Below are 19,532 nucleotides of genomic sequence, written 5' to 3'. Positions count from 1 at the left end.
CTCTACAATAAATTGAAAAAACAAGCTGGGTGTGGTAGTGCGCGCCTGTAGTTCTAGCTACTTGGAAGGCTGAGGCGGAAGGATTGCCTGAGCCCACCAGGTTGAGGCTGTGGTGGCTGTGAGCGTGCCACTGCACTCCAGCGGCCTGGGCAGTAGAGTAAGACTCTGACTCAAAAAAACCTAGAAACACATTTTGGCAGCCTTTCCTGAAAACCATTATCTTTTTGAATAGTGCAGCTACAAAAAGTGTATCAGATAAGAATTGCTTTGTACTGCATGTAATAGCTCTCAAAACAGTGGTTTAGGCTGGGTGCAGTAGCTCACACCTGTAATCCCAGCACTTTGGAAGGCAGAGGTGAGAGGATTGCCTGAGCCCAGGAGTTAGAGACCAATCTGGGCAACTTGATGAAATCAAAAAATTAGCTGGGCTTGGTGATGCATGCCTGTAGTTCCAGCTATTTGGAAGGCTGAGGTGGAAGGATCGCTGGAGCCCTGCAGGTCAAGGCTATGGTGGTCTTGAGTGTGCCACTGTACTCCAGCCTGGGACACAGAGTGAGACTCCAACTTAAACAAACAGTGGTTTATTTTTCTCTCATAATGGTAAGCTAGAGGGCCATCATTATGGCTTACAGTGGTTTCAGGATGTCTTCCAGGACTCGGGCTCCTCTATCTTTCTGTTTCCCCACTGTGTGCTGATGACCTCATGTCAGCTATGTTACTACAGCTCCAGTACTGTGTCTGAATATCAGGCAATAAGAAGGAAAAGGACACAGACAGGGCAAATTGATTCCCTCAGAGTTTCCTGGAAGTCCTAGCCAGAGCAATGTCACAGGATTATTTCCAGCTACAAATGAGGCTGAGAGTGTGGATGTTTTTTAGCTGAGCTCATTGCACTCCTAACTAAACCCTGTCCTTCAAATATTGAGTAGGCAACTCAGTTTCTGCAAGAGAAAACTATGACTGCTTGAGTCTTTCTTTTGGCATATTTCTAGGTGGTCAGATTTATGCCATCTTTCTTATTTGTGCCATAGGTATTTATACACGTTTATGTTATTTTTTCTCCATTCTCTAAAAATACTTTTCTTTGTGAACTATCTGAAATACAACTGTGACCTCAGAAAGCAAACAGAAAACTTCTCTGAGTCTTTAGAATTACAGTTTTGAAAACTGATGTAAAATTCATGTATCCTCAGGGCCATACATTTAGAGTTTGTTGGCTTTAATTTATATATTATACCAATGACTTTGATATCTCACCTTTTTATCACCTGTAGATTAGAAGGGAGAAGGATGTTGTGGAAAGTATGCCAGGAAACTTAGAGGCATGCATGGTATAATAATTGATGTCTGTAATTATGACTCAGAATTATAAGCATAATGTTTAAGGCAAGTAACAGTATGTGCATTTCTTTTTAGAATGATGATGATCATAAAAGCTATCATCAACTTTAAGGTATAAAGGATATACTTTTCACCTGGAAAATCCATTTATGTGTAGTACCTCATTCCCTTATGACGCAGGTTGAATTATGTGGCTACCACATATAATTTAGTATCCATCACTAACATCAGAATGTCTGTATCTAATGTACCCTTGTACTCTATTTCAACCAGTATTTGTGTTGAACTCTTTACTGGTATTGTTTTTATAAGATAGCATGTTGTATTTTGTCAAGTATTGTAATTATTTGCTTCTTTGGATGTTGCTCTTAATAGGTGTTCACATTCTTTGAGATTTTGCTCACTCGTGTACTCAGCACATATTTGAGTACCTGTGTGGCAGTCACTGTCCCTCACACTGGATATACAGGTTTAAACCCCTAAGCAAAATGGGCATGTTTTCCATCGTCATGGAGGTTAGCACCTTTAGGAGAGGCAGACCGTAATCAGTTAATAGTCACACAAATAAAAACGTGTTTACTGACAGGGATTATCATAGGAAAGGAAATTATAGGAGACTGGTTGAGGAGGTGGGAAAGAGCAGCAGGGGACCTTGGGGTTGGGAATGGCACAGTCTGGGTTGAGAGGTAGGCCTGTCCTGCTCTCTCCATCATTCAGGGCCTGTGTCAGTCTGGGTAAGGATTTGGTTCTTATCCCAAAGAACTGTGGGAAAACACTGAAGGGTTTTAAGCAGAGGAATTATGTTAGCATTAAAGAGAATCATAGATCTATTTTCCCCTACACTGATAGATGCATACTGTATAGGTGTTTAAGTGTTTATGTAATTGAACTTAATTTTTGGTATACATTTTTTTCATGTACTTACTGTGTTGTAGCACCTTTAGTATTATCAGTTTAACCTGGTGCTTCCTAATATGTTTCCTGTCATAGAGCTTACAGAAAAGCATAACGTTTGTACTGCTCCTACAGATGAGTCTTGCTACTAGAGGTAACTTGTCCCAGGATCCAGCTGCCTGGGTCTTGCCCCCTCGTCTCCAGGGCTGAAGGAACAAATCTCTGTACTCCTGAGACTCCTTCTTAGTACAGAGCTGGGAAACTCTGATTTAAAGTAGCAGAAGCTTTAGTTTAATTAATTAAGTTTGTAAGGGAAGGCTTACAAAATGCCTGTAATCTCAACATTTTGGGAGGCCAAGGCGGGAGGATTGCTTGTGCCCACGATTTTGAGATCTGCCTGAGCAGCATAGTGATATCCCCATCTCTACAAAAAATAAAAAAATTAGTCAGGCATGGTGGTGTACACTTGTAGTTCCAGCTATTCAGGAAGCTGAAGTGGAAGGATTGCCTGAGCCCAGGAGGTCAAGGTTGTGGTAAGCCATGATAGTGCCACTGCATGCTAGCCTGGGTGGCACAGGGAGACCCTGACTCAAAAAAAAGAAAGCTGCATATGTATTCTTCTTCTTTTTTTTTTCTTTGAATTGGGTTCTTATTCTATTGCCCAGTAGCACAGTCACGGCTCACTGCAGCCTCAGATTCCTGGGCTCAAGTGATTCTCCAGCCTCAGCCTCCTGAGTAGCCGGGGCTGCAGGTGTGTGCCACCACACCCAGCTAACTTTTGATTTTTTTTTCTTTTGTAGAGACAAGGTTTTGCTGTATTGCCCAGGCTGTGTATTATTATATATTGCATTTGTGTTGTTTTTATTTATTATTTTACTTTTCTCCCTCTAGTCTTGTTTTGGATAAAATGTGACTAAGAAAATTCTGTATTATATTCTACCTTTATTGTTACAGAATTTGGTTACTATAGGTATTCTGAGATTTTCTATACATTTTAGTAATTACTTTCCATATCTGAATATTACTCATTTTAATAAGTAAAGTATTTATTTTAAATGGATTTGCAGTGCCAAAAACAGGTAACTAATAGTATAGGAAGAAAAATTAAGTTTTATTTTTTCTTTCACTTTCAAATTATTAATTAACTGAAACTTAGGTTTTCAAAGTGATTCTAACTTAAATAAATATGGAAACACAACTAGTGTCTAACATGTCTTCATGAAAATGTACATGTAAACAGTGATGTTTCAGTAAAAGTACAGCATCTTGATAAGCCCCCATGTCTTATATATTCTCTAGTGTGGCCAGACTCCATTGATGATAGCTGCTGAACAAGGCAATCTGGAAATAGTGAAAGAATTAATTAAGAATGGAGCTAACTGCAATCTGGAAGATTTGGTATATGTTAAAATAATTTACTCGTTTGTTTCTTTTCTTTTTTTTAACTTTGATGTTTCTTTGTTTTAAGAAGTGATTCAAAAGTAATAGATTACAAATTATACTTTCAGCCATATCTGAGCTTTGCCCAATACAGGAGAGAAATTTTTACTTTTAATGAAGGATCTCAGCTCTTTATGTTTTTTTATATATAGACACATTGGCAGAATAGTGAGCACATATGCATTCTATATAGTGCCTGCCTAGAAAATATCCATGTGTGAGTCATGTTGTTAAATCATTCTCTGTAATGGTAATTTATGAAAAATAGCATTAGATATGATAATGAGCAGGAGGTGGTCACTTCTGAGAAGTAAATCACCATTCCAGGAGTTACATTTTCTCTAATTCTCCTTGTTTTCTTGGAATTGCTTTTGAGGGTTACACAGCTACCTCTATTTTATTTTGTTTTATAATTGAATGATCATGTGAATTAAATGACACTCATGAATAAAAGTTATATTCTTTATTTAAAAAATAAAGGAAAATGGTTCTTTTCTTTACCACATATTTCCTAAATTCCTCATATGGGATCGTAGTTTAGTAGCCTGTGAGTGTACTTTCAACCTGATTACAGGCTCTTTAATTTCAATCTGTAGTAATGGTTGCGAGCCACAGGGATTAGCTTTGAGGTTTTGATGGTCATCTTTTCTTTTTTTTAAAAAGCACAGTATGTGATTAGAAGTTCAGTGAGAAGAATGAACAAACAGTTGTGAGACTATTTTTACAACATTAGTGGTGATTCAAGTAGACAGATAAATTCTTAAGCAAGCTTCGATATTATCTTATAGTTTAGTGTTTAGGTCAAATCATGTCAGTTTGGTATATAAATTCATTTATATTTTTCCTCACTTTAGAATGTGATTTTTGGTTTTAAAATGATACCATTTTTATATATGTGTTCAAGGATAATTGGACAGCACTTATATCTGCATCAAAAGAAGGGCATGTCCACATTGTGGAAGAACTCCTTAAATGCGGTGTTAACTTGGAGCACCGTGATATGGTATGTATGTTTTTTATAATATGTTCTCAATTAGCTGAAATTTTATGGCCTATAATATGTGTCAAAATTTTTATTTTTATCTGTGAGGTGATATATAATGTTTTTAGGATTTGAGATTAGATGTTGAAATGACCCTTTAAGAATGTTTTAAAATTCAGGTGTTTCAGTGTTTTTCTTTTAGAATATTCTTAGTCAGTTTATTTTAGAGTTTAAAATTCTGAAATATTGTTAAAAACAACTCATTACCCTTTAATATTTATCAATGTTTTAGAACTTTTGAGAAATGTGTTTTCTTTTAGATGGGACTTAGGAGGGATGTTATATAGTTTTAAAACTAAGTCAGTTGCTTTAAGTTATAATTTTCAGCATAATATTTATAGGTTTGTTTTAAAAATGTAATTCTATTTAGACATGCTCTCTGTACACATTAGAAAAGTTTATCAGGATGTGATCCTTAATTATCACTTAGCTCTTATTTGCTCTTGGCATCTGGTTGAAACATAAAGGTGAAGAGAAGGATCATTTCTGCCTTATTCTGAAAAATGTTCAACCTTTACAAAAGTTAATTTTAACAGAAAAAAGGAAGGAAATGATCTGCCTTGATATATAAAGCATGCACTGCTTAGCTGATGATGGTTTTTGAGGTACAGGTGGTATGAGCTTTTAAGAAACAAGCATGCCACCATTCTGCACTCAATAGTGTGTTATAATTTACAGTGGTTTTTATCTCTAATCTTTCATTTGTTCTCAAAACTTAGCAAAGTGAGTGGTATCCTTATTTTTACAGGAAGATGCAGAGGGCCATTGGAATGAAAGTTTAGGGAGAGAAGATAATGGTGTCAGTATTAAGCAAATTTGTATATGGCGGCTGAGAGTAAAAGTGGTATTTTTTACCTTATTGGTACATAAGGTAGAAGGGAAATGCAGGGAATTAGCTAGTTCTCCATATTGTATTAAAGGTAACTTACTGGATTATTTCATGAGTTAATAATAGTAAGTACCTACTCTGTGCTAGCTCCTTTAGGTGCTCTGTAGCCTCTGTGTTATTTCATTGACTTCTCAGAACAATCCTATGGACCAAGGGTTAGTTTTGTTTTTAATGTACAGTTGAGGAAACTGAGACTGGAAAACGTGATCTTTCCACAGTCACATAGCCAGTAAGTAGTCGGGCTGGATTTTGAACCCACGTCTACCTACTCCAAAGACTTTCTCTTCTATCATTCTTCTATGTATATCAGCAAGGGAGTTAGGAACTATGAAATGTACATTATGAACATGTAAAAACATGGTAAGATTTGTAAAAATGATTTCTTAAACTTTTTTGGTTCTCCTTATTTCTCCTTTTTCCCTGAAGTGATGATCACAAAACCTTTAACATTTAAAGAGTCTTTATGTTTGGCTTTTAAACACCGAAAGTCAGAGAAACTGAGGATTGTCTCTCTTTTAATAGCCTATATTGAGGGAACTTAGCCTCAAAGAATTGAGTGGGTGGTAGTAGCCACCAAATTGAGGGAAGGTGGGTAGTAGTAGTCACTAAGTTGTTGAAGGAGAGGATAGTGACCACTGAGGTGCTGTGGGGTTCTGGAAGAATTCTAGGATATAATATCTGGAAGTCTAGAGAAGATTTTTCCTGGGAGAACCTTTAATGGACACCAACTGATGAAAGAAATCATGAACTCTGAAGCTATCACTGTAGTTAACTGGTCTCAATCTCTTCATTTTTGTGAAATTAAGCGTAGTTTTCTTGAGATTAAAATTTTATCTCATAGATTCTTGCATGGGGGACATTATTCAAATCAAAGTGAGGGCATGGTATTTAAAAAGTCCTGGGCAGGTATTTTGTAGGTTAGAATGTTGGTGTATGTAAAACTTGACTAAATGCCCAGCTCTATAATTTGACCTAAATAAATCATGTTAGTGTCTCGTCTTTTATGACCTTCACACGTTTGAAGAGTATCCGTCTGTATTGTTAGAATGTCCCTCAATTTGGATTTATTTGATGCTTCTTATGATTCGATTGTGATTGGCTTTATTGGGAAGGAAACCATAGAGGTGATGTGCCTTTGTCAGTGCACCATTTTAGGGAGAACAAGATATCAATATGACATTATTACATGAGAGTAATCGCATGACATCAGGTATTGTCATCCTTGATCTCTTGATTAAGGTGGTATCTGTCAGATTTCTCCACTGTAAGAATACTGTTTTTCCCTTTGTAATTAATAAATACTTTGGGAACAATACAGTTATAGTGGTGATTTTCTATTTCCCTTATTAATTTTGCATTTATTAATTAGAATTCTTCTGTAAGGAAGAGTGCCCTCCCTCACTCCTCCTAACTGCCGGTCTCTGTCTCCCTCTCTCTCCATATATATATATATGAATATGTGTGTGTGTGTGTGTATACTGAATAAGTATTCAGAAATCTAATGAGAGAGAAGTACATTTATATATGTGTGTATATATGTATATACAAGAGTACATATATATACATATATATACACACATACACATGACACTGTGTGTGTCAAAACCCATATATATATGTATATATATATGCACTTCTCTCTCTTTAGACTTCTGAATACTTATTCTGTGGGTTATACTCCAGTACTATACTTATTTTATTGCTCAAGTTGTTCTGCCATTGGTCATTGGAAGCTCTTTCAGGCTGACTTCTTTACCCTTAAAGATACTCTGTCCTTCTTTAAAAAAAATTTTCAGGCCAGGCATGGTGGCTCATGCCTACAATTCTAGCACTTTGGGAGGCTGAGGCTGGGAAAGTTGCTTGAGCCCAGGAATGTGAGAGCAGCCTGGGCAACATTGTAAGACCTCGTCTCAACAAAAAAAATTTTAAAAATTAGCCATGCTTGGCAGCATGTGCTTATAGTTTTGGCTACTTGTGAGGCTGAGGTGGGAAGATCCTTTGAGCCCAGGAGTTCAAGGCTGTGGTGAGCCATGATCATGCCAGTGCACTCTAGGCTGGGCGACAGAGTGAGACTCTGACTCAAAACAAAGAAAGAACAACAACAAAAAGACAAAAAAAATTTTTTTAAAGCACTTCCTTACTTTCTGGCACCTCAAAATGCTTCAGGGTCATGTACTTCTTGTATTTTTCCTACTCTAGCACTGGAATCAACTGGTTTTCCAAGGATATCTGCCTCCTTTTATTAGAAAATGTTTAGAAAATCTAGGCATTAGGTGTGCTTATTGCAAATATGTCATTGCTTCTAGGCCTTCTTAGTGGATAAGGGTTGGAAATATATGTATGTATATGAACTCATGCATGCACACACATATACAGATAGATAGCTACAGAAATATATATCTATTTAAATGAGTCCATATTAATTCCTCTATATTTCCTTTCCATATTTTTCATATTCTTGTTAATTTTTAGAAAAATTCATATACAGTAGAATTCACTCTGGCATATACTTTCTGGCTTTTGACCCACGCACAGTGTCATGTATCCACCACCACAGTTCCAGGCAGACTGACAGTGCCATCACTTCAGCAGTCCCCTCATGCGGCTCCTTTATAATCAACCTCTCCACCCACTCCCTGACCCCTGGCCACCACTGATCTGTTTTCCCTTTCTGTAGTTTTGCCTTTTCCGGATTAGGGCAAATATTTTATATCCATTTTAGTGATGCTGAAACAGAATCAGAAGGATTAAGTGATTTATTGTCTCAGAACCAAATGTAGATTGTTCCAAATACTGATTTAAAAACAAACAAGCTCAACATTAATTTCTTAGTAAGGTTTGCTTACATTGGTCTCTTTTATTGAGTTGCATCCGAGCTAAAAAGAAAATTTCTCCTGTAGCTTAGTTAAATAGAATGCCATCAAGTGTTGGTGTAAATTCAGACCTGATGACCCTGCCCACTCTGGAAAATCCTGATCACAGTTCGTTGCTTTAGCATCCTCCCTCTTTTAGCAAGAGGTGCTATAATGATCTGGATTTAAAGAATGTGTTTAAATGCAGTAGTGGATTATGATTACTGGAATCCTTTTCTGGATAAGGTCTGGGCTCATACAAGGGAGAGAATACCTAGGGACGTAGAAGGTTTTCTGAAGAAACGTTTTTAGACAGCCAAAATAAGTCTTAGAAATTTGGAAGAGCCCATTGTGAGTGCTCACTATTTCAGTTTTCATGTTATAGGACAAACTTTGGAGTAATCATTTGTGGACGTCAGAGATTTGACTTATGTGTTATTGTATATTACTCCAAGGATCTTGGGAATTTAAAACATCATAGTATTACCTTCAGAAAACAATGGTTTATAAGGATATTCACTGAAGGAATTCATTAGAGACATTTTTATGCTTGGAGATTACCCAGTATTTTATTTCCCTTTCTCCTTTCTTTTTCTTCAGGGGGGATGGACAGCTCTCATGTGGGCATGTTATAAAGGCCGCACTGAAGTAGTAGAGTTGCTTCTTTCTCATGGTGCCAATCCAAGTGTCACTGGTCTGGTAAGCGTTAACAAAAAGTTCATTTTTATATAAGTGGTAAGTTTCTTAGGGAATACTGAAGCCTGATTGTACTTGTTTTAGGTGGACAGAAATTTTTTTTACCTTGTTAAACATAATAATGATGTAGAATGTGATTTCAAAACACAACGATGATAATTTTTTTCTCAAGCTGTTTATTTCACACTTTTGTCAACAAAAAGGCAACTCTTAGAGCTTAAATGTTAATTATATATAACATCTCAAAAGGAGGTTTTGAAATCCTTATTCATCTTCGTGTTTTCTGTTGTTGTACATTTTTAACCTAAACATATTTGAGGAAAAGAGACATTTATCAAATAACTATACGATTTTTTCCTACACGTTATTATAATAGTTACGTTCCTCTTATTTCAGTTTCTTCTTATTATATTGCCTGTTGGCTAGTTAATCAGATTTTAATGTGTTGAACTTATAAAAAACTGAGTTCATGATTTATGTTTATTTAAGATTCATTGAATCTTAGTTGTCAATTATATTACGTGTGTTTTTAAAGGAGAATGGTTTGTAACTTGATTTTCAAAAAGCATCACTTTGTGTTAGTTCCTTTGATATTTACTTAAATATATGTTGTAAATATCCACCTAAAAGATTTTCTTTCACTTTCCCTTCCTCCCTCTTTCCTTTCTTTCATTCCTTCCTTTCTACCTACCTACCTACCTGCCTACCTATCCCAGCAGTACAGTGTTTACCCAATCATTTGGGCAGCGGGGAGAGGCCATGCAGATATAGTGCATCTTTTACTGCAAAATGGTGCTAAGGTCAACTGCTCTGATAAGGTAGGTCAACAGACTCTTTCCAGGTTCCAGTCCATGTTATGTCCACTCAGTGTGTCTAAGTTATAAACATTTCATAGGGTCTCACGAGGCTGCTCTAACGTATTTTCTATTTTTGCATATTATTTTAAATAGATTTATATCTTATAGATGGATCCCTTGTGTACATTATATGCTGAGTGTCCTTCTGGGTGTTTTGGTCACATTCATCATTCTCAAGAAAACTGACAAGGATAATAGAATACCTGCTTCATTGTTTGAAATTTTCTATTGTAACTCTTCTTCATACCTTCAGTCCTATCTGCTTTCTCCATGTTGTTGCCGGACTGATCTTTAAATTCAAGTTTGGTTATGTCTCTTGTGCTTAAAATCTTGAAGACCATCTCTGGTATGATGGGTAAAGATAGGCCTTGCTCCGTTTCTCCTCCTTTTCCTGCTGCCTGTAACCCACACTTCCTTGCACGCTAGCCTCCCAATGATGCGCAGCTTCCTGAGTTTGGTGCTCTTTCACAGCGTGCCTGCCCTCTCCTCCTCGTGTGCCTTAGCCTCTGCTCACCTCTGAGGCACAGCCCATTTGTCATCACTTCCAGAAATTCCTCCATTAAGTGTTAAGGATTTTGTAAATCCTGTAAAATGCTAAAGATTCAATATGAGGATTGCCTCATATTGAATAAATAGTTATCTAATTATCATTTTTGTCTTTGCTTTTGGAGTGCTTTGATGGCTTTCACTGTTTCAGGATAAAGCCCAGGCTCCTCGGTTTGGCTTCAGCCTATCTTCTCAGGCTCACTTCTTGCTGTTTCTTTCTGTATATGCTATGCTTTTAGATGCAACAGATTGTCTGATGTTCTGTGAACTTTGGTTTCTTTGTTTATTCCATTCTTTATGCTAGGAATGTTATTGTCTTCTCTGCCTGATGAACTCCTATTTGTTTTTCGAGGCTCATTTGAGTGTTACCTTCCTTGTTCAGTCTCCTTAGCCTAGATTCCCCTTACTGTGTACTTTCTTACTCTGTGTGCATACTTCCATTAATGCACATCGCCTACTGCCTTACAATGATTGATCACCATGTCTGTCTGACCACTAGAGTGTAAGTTACATGAAGATAAGCAATGATTCTTTTCCTTTTTTTCCATTTTTTACCTGTGTTACTTCTATTAGCTGTCTTAGAACTTGTCACATTGTTGAAGTAATCATATTTTTGTCTCATTAATAACAAAGTAGCTAAATATAGCAAAATAGCTATCACTTAAAGATTTCTTTTTTGTTTTGTTTTGCATCAGGATCTCACTGTTGGTTAGGCTGGAGTGCAGTGACACATTATCACAACTCACTGCAGCCTTCCACCTCCTGGGCTGAGGTTACCTCCCTTTCTGAGCTCCCAGGGAACTGGGACTTCAGGCATGAGCCACCATACCTGGCTGACTTTTTTGATTTTTTGTAGAGATGAGGTCTTGATGTGTTGGCTAAGCTGGTCTTAAACTCCTATCCTCAAATGATCCTCCCACCTCGGCTTCCCAAAGCACTGGGATTACAGGTGCAAGGTACTATGCTTGACCAAGATTTGTTTTTCGTAATTGTAATATATTCTGTGCATAAATTTGAGTAAAACATACCTGTAATCACAGCACTTTGGGAAGCTGAGGCAAGAGGATTGATTGAAGCCAGAAGTTCAAGACTAGCCTAGGCGACATAGTGAGACCTTTTCTTTACAAAAGTAAAAAATTAGCTGGGTGTGGTGTTACACACCTGTAGTTCTAGCTACTTGTGAGACTGAGTTGAAAGGATCACCTGAGCCCAGGAGTTGGAGGCTGTGGAAAACCATGAACATGCCACTGCATTCCAGTCTAGATGACAGTGTGATGCTGACGCAAACAAAAATGTGTAAAATAATAGCTTAATGAGGACTGTAAGGAAGCTGTTGCAAATATTTATATGGCATTTAGGAATATTGTATTTTTTATAATTGGCTAATTCAGATTGACTGTCTCATGTTTGATGTGTGTCTGATACGGATGCGGTGTTGTCTGTCGGTGTTATTTAATTATCACGGAGAAGCCTTTATTATCTCCTTCTGGCCCATAGTAAAATGTGTGTGGATAGCCCAGCATTCAACACTCTCCAGAATCGGGTTGCTCTTTAACATTTGAGAAAACGTTTAGCACCTAAAGTCTGCAGTACCCTATACCTGTTAAATTACCTCTGTTTGGAGAAGCAGGAAGATAAATGGGACATGTAAGAGGCAAAGGCTCAGGGCCAAAAGACTTTGGAATTTGCATGTGGGGGAATTCGCTGATGGCTGAACAGTCAGTGAAGATTTGGTAGAAGTGAGACTTAATCTAGACTTTGAAGGAAGAGTAGAACTTACCTTGATGGAGATGAGCTGGGCCCAGGGCAAAATGCGAGCAAGAAAGCCCCAGTGTGCACACTGATGGGATGGAGATGAGTGCTGAGCCACCTTCAGATGGGCCTGGGATATCCGATGAGATTGGACATCTGCCCTATAGATGCTCAAAATTATTGGGGTAGGTTGGCAGAGAGTAGTGTTTTAGAAAACTTAATGTTGATTTGCGCATTATGTTATGGATTGAAGACTAAGAGGATATTTTTAATACAGACAAAAATAGGGAGGTTTTTGTGGGAACTAATTTTTAGAGAAGGGAAAGTCCGTTTTAGGTGTGTTGACTCTGAAGTAATGGAACACCTGTAGTTTAAGGTGTTTTACTAGATAGTGGACGTAGAGACCTGGGCTGCTTGGGGACACAGGGCTTGCATAGAGGTGATTCTTGAAATTGCGTGGGTGTGGACTTGATAACTGTAGTAATGGAATGTGATGAGCAAAGGGCTGGTTATTAGTAGTATCTTCAGAGGTAGGAGAATTTGGCCGGTGTAGTCTCAAAGGTGGTGAATTAAAAGTTCAAGTTGGAAGGAACAATCAGTATCATTCAGAAAGCTACAGAGTTTTCAGGAAGAAAAGAAATAACTGAATAAAAGATCTTTAGTTCTGGGGTTTAGGTGTCTGTTGGTGACCTCAGGCCTAGTGGTTTTAACATTTATAGCAGAAAGTAGTTTTCAAGGGGCTTTTGGTAAGGAATTACAAATTATTTTGAAAAGTCTGAAAGAAAGGACAATGAAGAGTATCTTAAGAGGATAACTTGTTGGAAAAGTTTGTTAGAATAGGAGAAACCTAAATGGAAGGATCGAAATTGGAGGCCTACTAAGAAGAGGGATAAGAAGGCTGATGATGTGGGAGGAAGTTATTGGGGAAGGTGCTAGATGGAACAGAGGAAGGCAGGATCAAGAATACACATAAAGGGGTTACATTTATGAGGAACAGAGACCAGCATTTGAGAAAAAGAGGAGAGAGACGTGTTGGGGTAGTTCTGAGTGCTGGCTACTGGGCCATTCTGCAGTAGATAAGTAGCAAGGTGAGAGAAGGTCTCTCTGGGTGTCAAGAAGTCTTCGTAATAATGAAAGTGATACTCTGCTGAATTAGGGATGAGGACTAGCTGGCTACTCTGCTGGGACAGGGGAAAGAGTAGAAATTATAGCATGTAATTTTGTGTAGTTCAGTATAAGAAGGGCACAGTTAAATACAATAGGTGTTGAAAGAATGAGCACTGTACTGGTGTATTTTAAAAGGACTTTATGAAGGGTGAATGTCTGCGTGTGTTATCTTTTAGGATGTCTAAGATCTTGATTTGTAAAGTTAGGGAAGGCATTTTTGTTTTTTGAGTTGGGGTCTCACTCTGTCACCCATACTGTAGTGCAGTGGCTGCTCCTGGCCACCGCGACCTCGACCTGCTGGGCTCCGGCGATCCTTCCGCCTCAGCCTTCCGAGCAGCTGGAACTACAGGCACGCGCTACCATGCCCGGCTAATTTTTGATTTATTGTAGAGATGAGGTCTCGCCAAGTTGCCCGAGCGGGTCTCGAACCCGCGGGCTCAGGCAATCCACTCACCTCAGCCTCCCAAAGCACTGGGATGACAGGCTGAGCCACCAAACCCGGCCAGGGAAGGCATTTTTAACCAGAGAAAATGTTATCTATGAAGGAGGAGAACTGAAGAACTGCATGGTGGGATGCAGTGGGGGAGTTGGGAATCTCCCTGGGTTCCACATTTGTTCTGAGTCGGCTTTGAGGCCCTGACAGCTGCTTCCCCTTCATTATTGCCTTCCTGCTTGTTGGGAGGCTTCCACTACCACATGCTCTTTTAGCAGCCCTATGATTCTGGGCAGCTGCACAGTTCTGTCCATCAAGGAAGAGTGCCCGGGGTTGCAACCTTCACCAGTGTGCTTGGTGGAATGTCCAGCATAATTTATAGAGCAGCGCTGCCCAGTACAGTAGCCACTAGCCACATGACTGCTTAGACTTCAGTTACTTTAAATGAAATAAACTTAAAAACTCAGTTCCTCAGTTACACTAGTACATATCAAATGCTTAATAGTCATGTTTGACTAATGACTGCTGTATTGGGCGGCACAGAATTATAGAGCATGTCCATTCTTATAGAAATTTCTGTTGGACACTGCTGTCTTAGAAAGTAGATGTTCTTTAAATGTGAGTTTTCATTGGTGGGCTCTCACATACCTAAAGGTCACTGTGGGTGTTTATATGTCTCCGATTGCCAGACTCCCCAAAGGTACACCACTGCCTTTATACATGATTTGTATTCTCCAATGTCTTTTGAATCATGTTTGAGGGAAAGGTGCTTCTGAGTGCAGTTTCTAGAGGCTGACTTTGGGTGGTAGTTAATAGCATAGACTCTACAGCCAGGCTTGCTGCTGGGCTCATGGGTCTTGTTTTACTTTTTGATAGCTTTGTGGCTTTAGCCTGTTAATTAACCTCACAGGACCCCAGTTTCCTCATCTGTGAAAATGTGATATTGTGAATTGCTCTTATTCTTGTGATAAGCATTACATGTGTTAACTTATGTAAAGTAGTTAGAAGGACTTTAGTTTGTTTGGTACTTGGTTGTCGCTGTTTTCTCCTCTGCAGTCAGACTGTTGGACTTTAAATTTACAAGGTATGAGAAGCCATGAAAACTTGTTGAAAATTTGGGGCTGTATGACTTCATGGTGGAAAAATTGTCACTCATTATGCAAGTTTTTCTTTTCTTTGTTTTTTTTGAGCCAGGATCTTGCTCTATCACTCAGGTCTCTTGCAGCCTCCAACTCCTGGACCCAAGTAATCCTCTTGCCTCAGCCTTCTGAGTAGCTGGGACTATAGGTGCACACCACCATACCTGGCTAGTTTTTTTTTTATTTTTTATAGAGACAGGGTCTTGCTATGTTGACCTGGCTAATCTCAAACTCTTGGCCTCAAATGATCTTCCTGTTTCTGCCTCTCAGAGTCCTAGGATTACAGGCGTGGCCTCATTATAAAAGGTAAATACAATTGGTTACAAGATATTTGGTGCACTGATCTGTTTAGGAAAAATAAAATGGGAAAAATAGGACTTGTCTAGGATTAAAATTATGATTACTGTATACAGTTATCTAAGAATACTCAAAGTATAATTTTTCTTAATATTCTCATTGAGAGTTTTTTCTTTTTAGTACATCTCTGATGATAATTTTTAATGTATTGTTGGTTTTAATAGTATGGAACCACCCCTTTGGTTTGGGCCGCACGAAAGGGTCATTTGGAATGCGTGAAACATTTATTGGCCATGGGAGCTGATGTAGATCAAGAAGGAGCTGTAAGTATCTTACATTTTGACTCCTGGTAATAGAGCTATGCTTTTGATTTTAAGAGAGAGAATATTTTTTCTTAGTATATTCCTAGAAAAATTTCTCTTTCATTCTTAAGTGATAGTAACTTAGAAGAACAAGCATTTTCTTCCTATTATCCTAAGTATGTTAAACTATAAATATTATAGATTATACATATATGCCTTTAAGTATCTATCGCTAATATACATAAGTTTTGCGAAGCTAAAGCTATAAAGAATAACTTTCAATAATGTTCGTGTGACATTATGTTATATATACAGTCATGTGTCACTTAAGGATGGGGATATGTTCTAAGAAATGTGTCAGTTGGCAATTTCGTCATTGTGGGAACATCACAGAGTAGTGTATGTATGCACATCTAGATGGTATAGTCTACTACATAACTAGGCTATGTGGTATAGCCTATTGTTCCTAGGCTGCAACCTAGATAGCAGGTTACTGTATTGAATACTGTTGACAGTCGCAACACAGTGTTTTGTGTAGTTATGTATCTAAACATAAGAAGGGTGCAATAAAAATTTGGTATTATAATCTTACGGGACCACTGTTGAATATGCAGTCAGTCATTGACCAAAATGTGCTGCGTGTGACCATATTTTGGTTTTGTCCATGGTTCTTGGCTCATTGCTTTTATAGCCCTTGTCATTTCCTAAGTGACAAGAGCATTACGAATGTCTTTTGTTAAAACGTTTGGCCTTTTGTCCTTGGTTTCTGGAACAGCTCTGGAGCCATAAAGGTGAAACTCTTTGTTACCTATAACAAGCCCCTTGCAGCCACACCTAAACTGATGTTAATGATGGGATTTTTGGAAAGTTCCTAGATAACCACTGGTGGGAGAGCTGGTTACCAGAGGAACAAACCATGTGCTCCACAGAGTTGGAACTCAAAACCCTGCCCCCTACTTCTGGGAAGGGGAGAGGGGCTGAAGGTCCAGTTGATCACCAGTGGCCATTGACTTAGCTAATCAAGCCTTAATAATGAAGCCTTCATAAAAACCCAAAAGGACTGAGTTCCAGGAAGGTGAACAAGAGCACATTCACGTGTCAGGAGGTGGCATGCCCCAAGTCACAGGAACAGAAGCTCCTGTGCTCAGGACCCTTCTAGACCTTGCCTTATGTGTCTCTTTATCTTCCTGCTCATTTGTGTCCTTTACAATAAACTGGTAAACATAAAATAAGTGTTTTCCTGAGTGCTGTGAGTCACTCTAGCAAATCAAGTGAACCTAAGGAGGGAGTTATGGGAACCCTGATTTATAGCTAGTTGGTCAGAAGCAGGTAAAACAACTTTGGAGCTTTCAGTTGGCGTTAGAAGTAGGGGCAGTCTTGGGGACTGAGCCCCCAACCTGTGGGATCTGATGCTGTCTCCAGCTAGGTAGCATCAGAATTGTATTGTAGAATACCCAGCTGGTGTCTGCTGCAGAGCTGATTGCTTATTTGATGGGTGGGGAAAAACCCCCTTGTAGAAGTATTTTGTGCCGTGAGAGAATAGAAGAAACTTGAGTTTGTTTTTTTCCTACACTTAGTGTAAATTGTTTAATAAACTGTTCAAATCAAATAGTTTTTAGTATTAACTGTGGAAAAAAGTTATACACAATTTAATTTTTTTTCTTTTAAAATTTAAAATAATAGTTTTTTTAAAGAAACTAGTACCTTCTTAGATATTTTTAACTGTGTCCTATTTTCTGTCTTCAGTAAGCAGATTTAAAAATTCATAAATCAGCTTTTAAAGCCTAGGAAGCTTAAAAATTGGTAAAATACATCTTACCAACTAACAGTTATTACTTCATTATTGAGCACCTGCTGGGTTCCCAGCCTATGCCAAGTATACTGGAGAGATGGGAAAGGCCTAAGAAATTGCTTTTCCTTTGAACCTATAAGAAGATAGTTAAGGGAAACAACATTTATGCACAAGAACCAGTTAAAATAATACAGACTATAATTTACAGAATTATGACATTTTGTGAGATGAATCATAAAGGATTCTGAGAAGAGATACTACCAAATCTCTTGATGTTGGGTACATGAAACAAGAGTAAACTCTTTATATCATACTTTTTGGCATGCTCTCAACCAGTTCCTCCAGTTTTCCATATTGGCAGAAGAAGCTGTGGGCGTCATACCTTTCACTTGCCTTTCTGGACAATTGGTTACATGGATGCATGGCTCTATGATGTCTCTATGATGACTAACCGACTGCTCAAGCATCTGAAAAGGCTGTTAATTTAATAACAACTTGCTTTTGGGGGCAGATCTAAGAGCTGAACTATAAGGAAATTGTGTGACATCTCAGAGTAGGTCAACATCTCAAGAAGCAATTTTAATACTCCTGGTAACAAACCAGATTCTTCTATTAGGTGATCTATTGTTGCAAAGTAGATGTACAGGTTTTTAAAGAACTACTTAAAATGACAGTTTTTGAAAATGGGGTTCCTAGATCACTGTGAAACGCAGAGCTTGAGCATACATTATCTTTTCTTAAGATTTACAATGGCTATAAATTCATTATTTTGCTTTAGTGTTTCCTGTAGGCGTATTATAAAGAATTCTTAGTTTGAAGTCTGAGCACCTTTCCTTGGATTATTTGATTGAGAATTTGTTGATTTTATTCATCCTGTCAACTATTTTATACTTCATTACATTGGTGAGAGGGTTTGTTCATTGTAAATGAGTCCAATTTCTGATTATCATCAAAGAACTGGACTTCATAACAGTTCTCATGATGCAAGAGAACTAATGGGCATACTTAAACAGCCAAATACAGCTTCTTCTGGAAAAAAATAGAAAACCTTAGCAAATAAATAGAGGTAAAGAATAAAATAGGATAAATAAAACTGAAAAAAAAATAATTCATGTATCTTCAAAAACAAAAGATACCTCCTGGCCATGTTTGTAATGTGTCTGGTTGTTTATATTGGCATTTTATTATCAGAAATGACTGTTAATAGGCCACCTATTTGAAAACATTAGTTTTATGATTATGACAAAAATTATATTTTCTAGAACATACTAATTTATTTGGCTTTTTTTTTTTTTTTTTTTTAAGAATTCAATGACTGCACTTATTGTGGCAGTGAAAGGAGGCTACACACAGTCAGTGAAAGAAATTTTGAAGCGGAATCCAAATGTAAATTTAACAGATAAGGATGGAAATACAGCTTTGATGATTGCATCAAAGGAGGGACATACAGAGATTGTCCAGGATCTGCTCGATGCTGGAACATATGTGAACATACCTGACAGGGTGAGTTATCTATTTCACGTTTGCCTCCTAGTGTTGAAGAGGATGGAAGATTATGTTAGCTGCTTCTTACTACCTTTCAAGATTCTTCTTGCATCGCATAAACTTGTTTTAAGATAACAAGTTTTATTTCTACCTTTGAAACTAATAAGCTAAAAATAATTCAGTCTTTTTGAAGATTGTTACTTGGTGAATATAATTTCAGGGCAAAGAGATGTCTCATGAGGTCATGAACTTTAAGTCTTGTACTGGAAAATGAATCAGCCTTGTGCACAACTGCCCTGTAACTGCCACATTGATTAGACATTGGATAGCTATAGGTGCAGGTCTGGGAGCCAGCCTTCTCCCTTAATTAAATGTAGCTAGAGATTTACTGACAGCTTTAGCTTCACAGCTCCCTCTTTTAGAATCCATGGCTTTTGTCATATATCATTATTCCAAGGAATTTTTATCTAATTTTCAAATGTTCATCTAGTTCATTGACAGCTATAGTGTCACTTTATTTCATCTACATTTGTTACCATCAAAGAGAATAGATTTTTGTTCCAGATAATTTGTCTTTCCAAACTTTTTTTTTTTTTTTTTTTTTTTTT

At 37.8% G+C, this 19,532-nt stretch overlaps 1 protein-coding gene across 5 annotated transcripts in view; it reads left to right on the top strand.

The window, feature by feature from the left end:
* The window catches only part of KIDINS220 (kinase D interacting substrate 220), a 118,396-nt gene that overhangs the window by 17,838 nt on the left and 81,026 nt on the right, over nucleotides 1-19,532 (top strand). For 3 of the 5 annotated variants that reach the window (XM_021718149.1, XM_021718147.1, XM_021718148.1), the window contains exons 3-8: nucleotides 3,535-3,633; nucleotides 4,580-4,678; nucleotides 9,059-9,157; nucleotides 9,871-9,972; nucleotides 15,570-15,668; nucleotides 18,745-18,942. In XM_021718149.1, the coding sequence (XP_021573824.1) occupies nucleotides 3,535-3,633; nucleotides 4,580-4,678; nucleotides 9,059-9,157; nucleotides 9,871-9,972; nucleotides 15,570-15,668; nucleotides 18,745-18,942 (696 nt within the window). The remainder of the gene's footprint in view (nucleotides 1-3,534; nucleotides 3,634-4,579; nucleotides 4,679-9,058; nucleotides 9,158-9,870; nucleotides 9,973-15,569; nucleotides 15,669-18,744; nucleotides 18,943-19,532) is intronic. The other 2 variants (XM_021718150.1, XM_008069218.2) reach the window with 1 other exon arrangement.

The sequence above is a fragment of the Carlito syrichta genome, unplaced genomic scaffold (assembly GCF_000164805.1).
Source record: "Carlito syrichta isolate Samal-C Ts95f unplaced genomic scaffold, Tarsius_syrichta-2.0.1 Scaffold311867, whole genome shotgun sequence".
Classification (NCBI taxonomy): Eukaryota; Metazoa; Chordata; class Mammalia; order Primates; family Tarsiidae; genus Carlito; species Carlito syrichta.
Note: the sequence above shows the minus strand (reverse complement) of the source record. Positions and strands in the feature narration are given on the sequence as shown.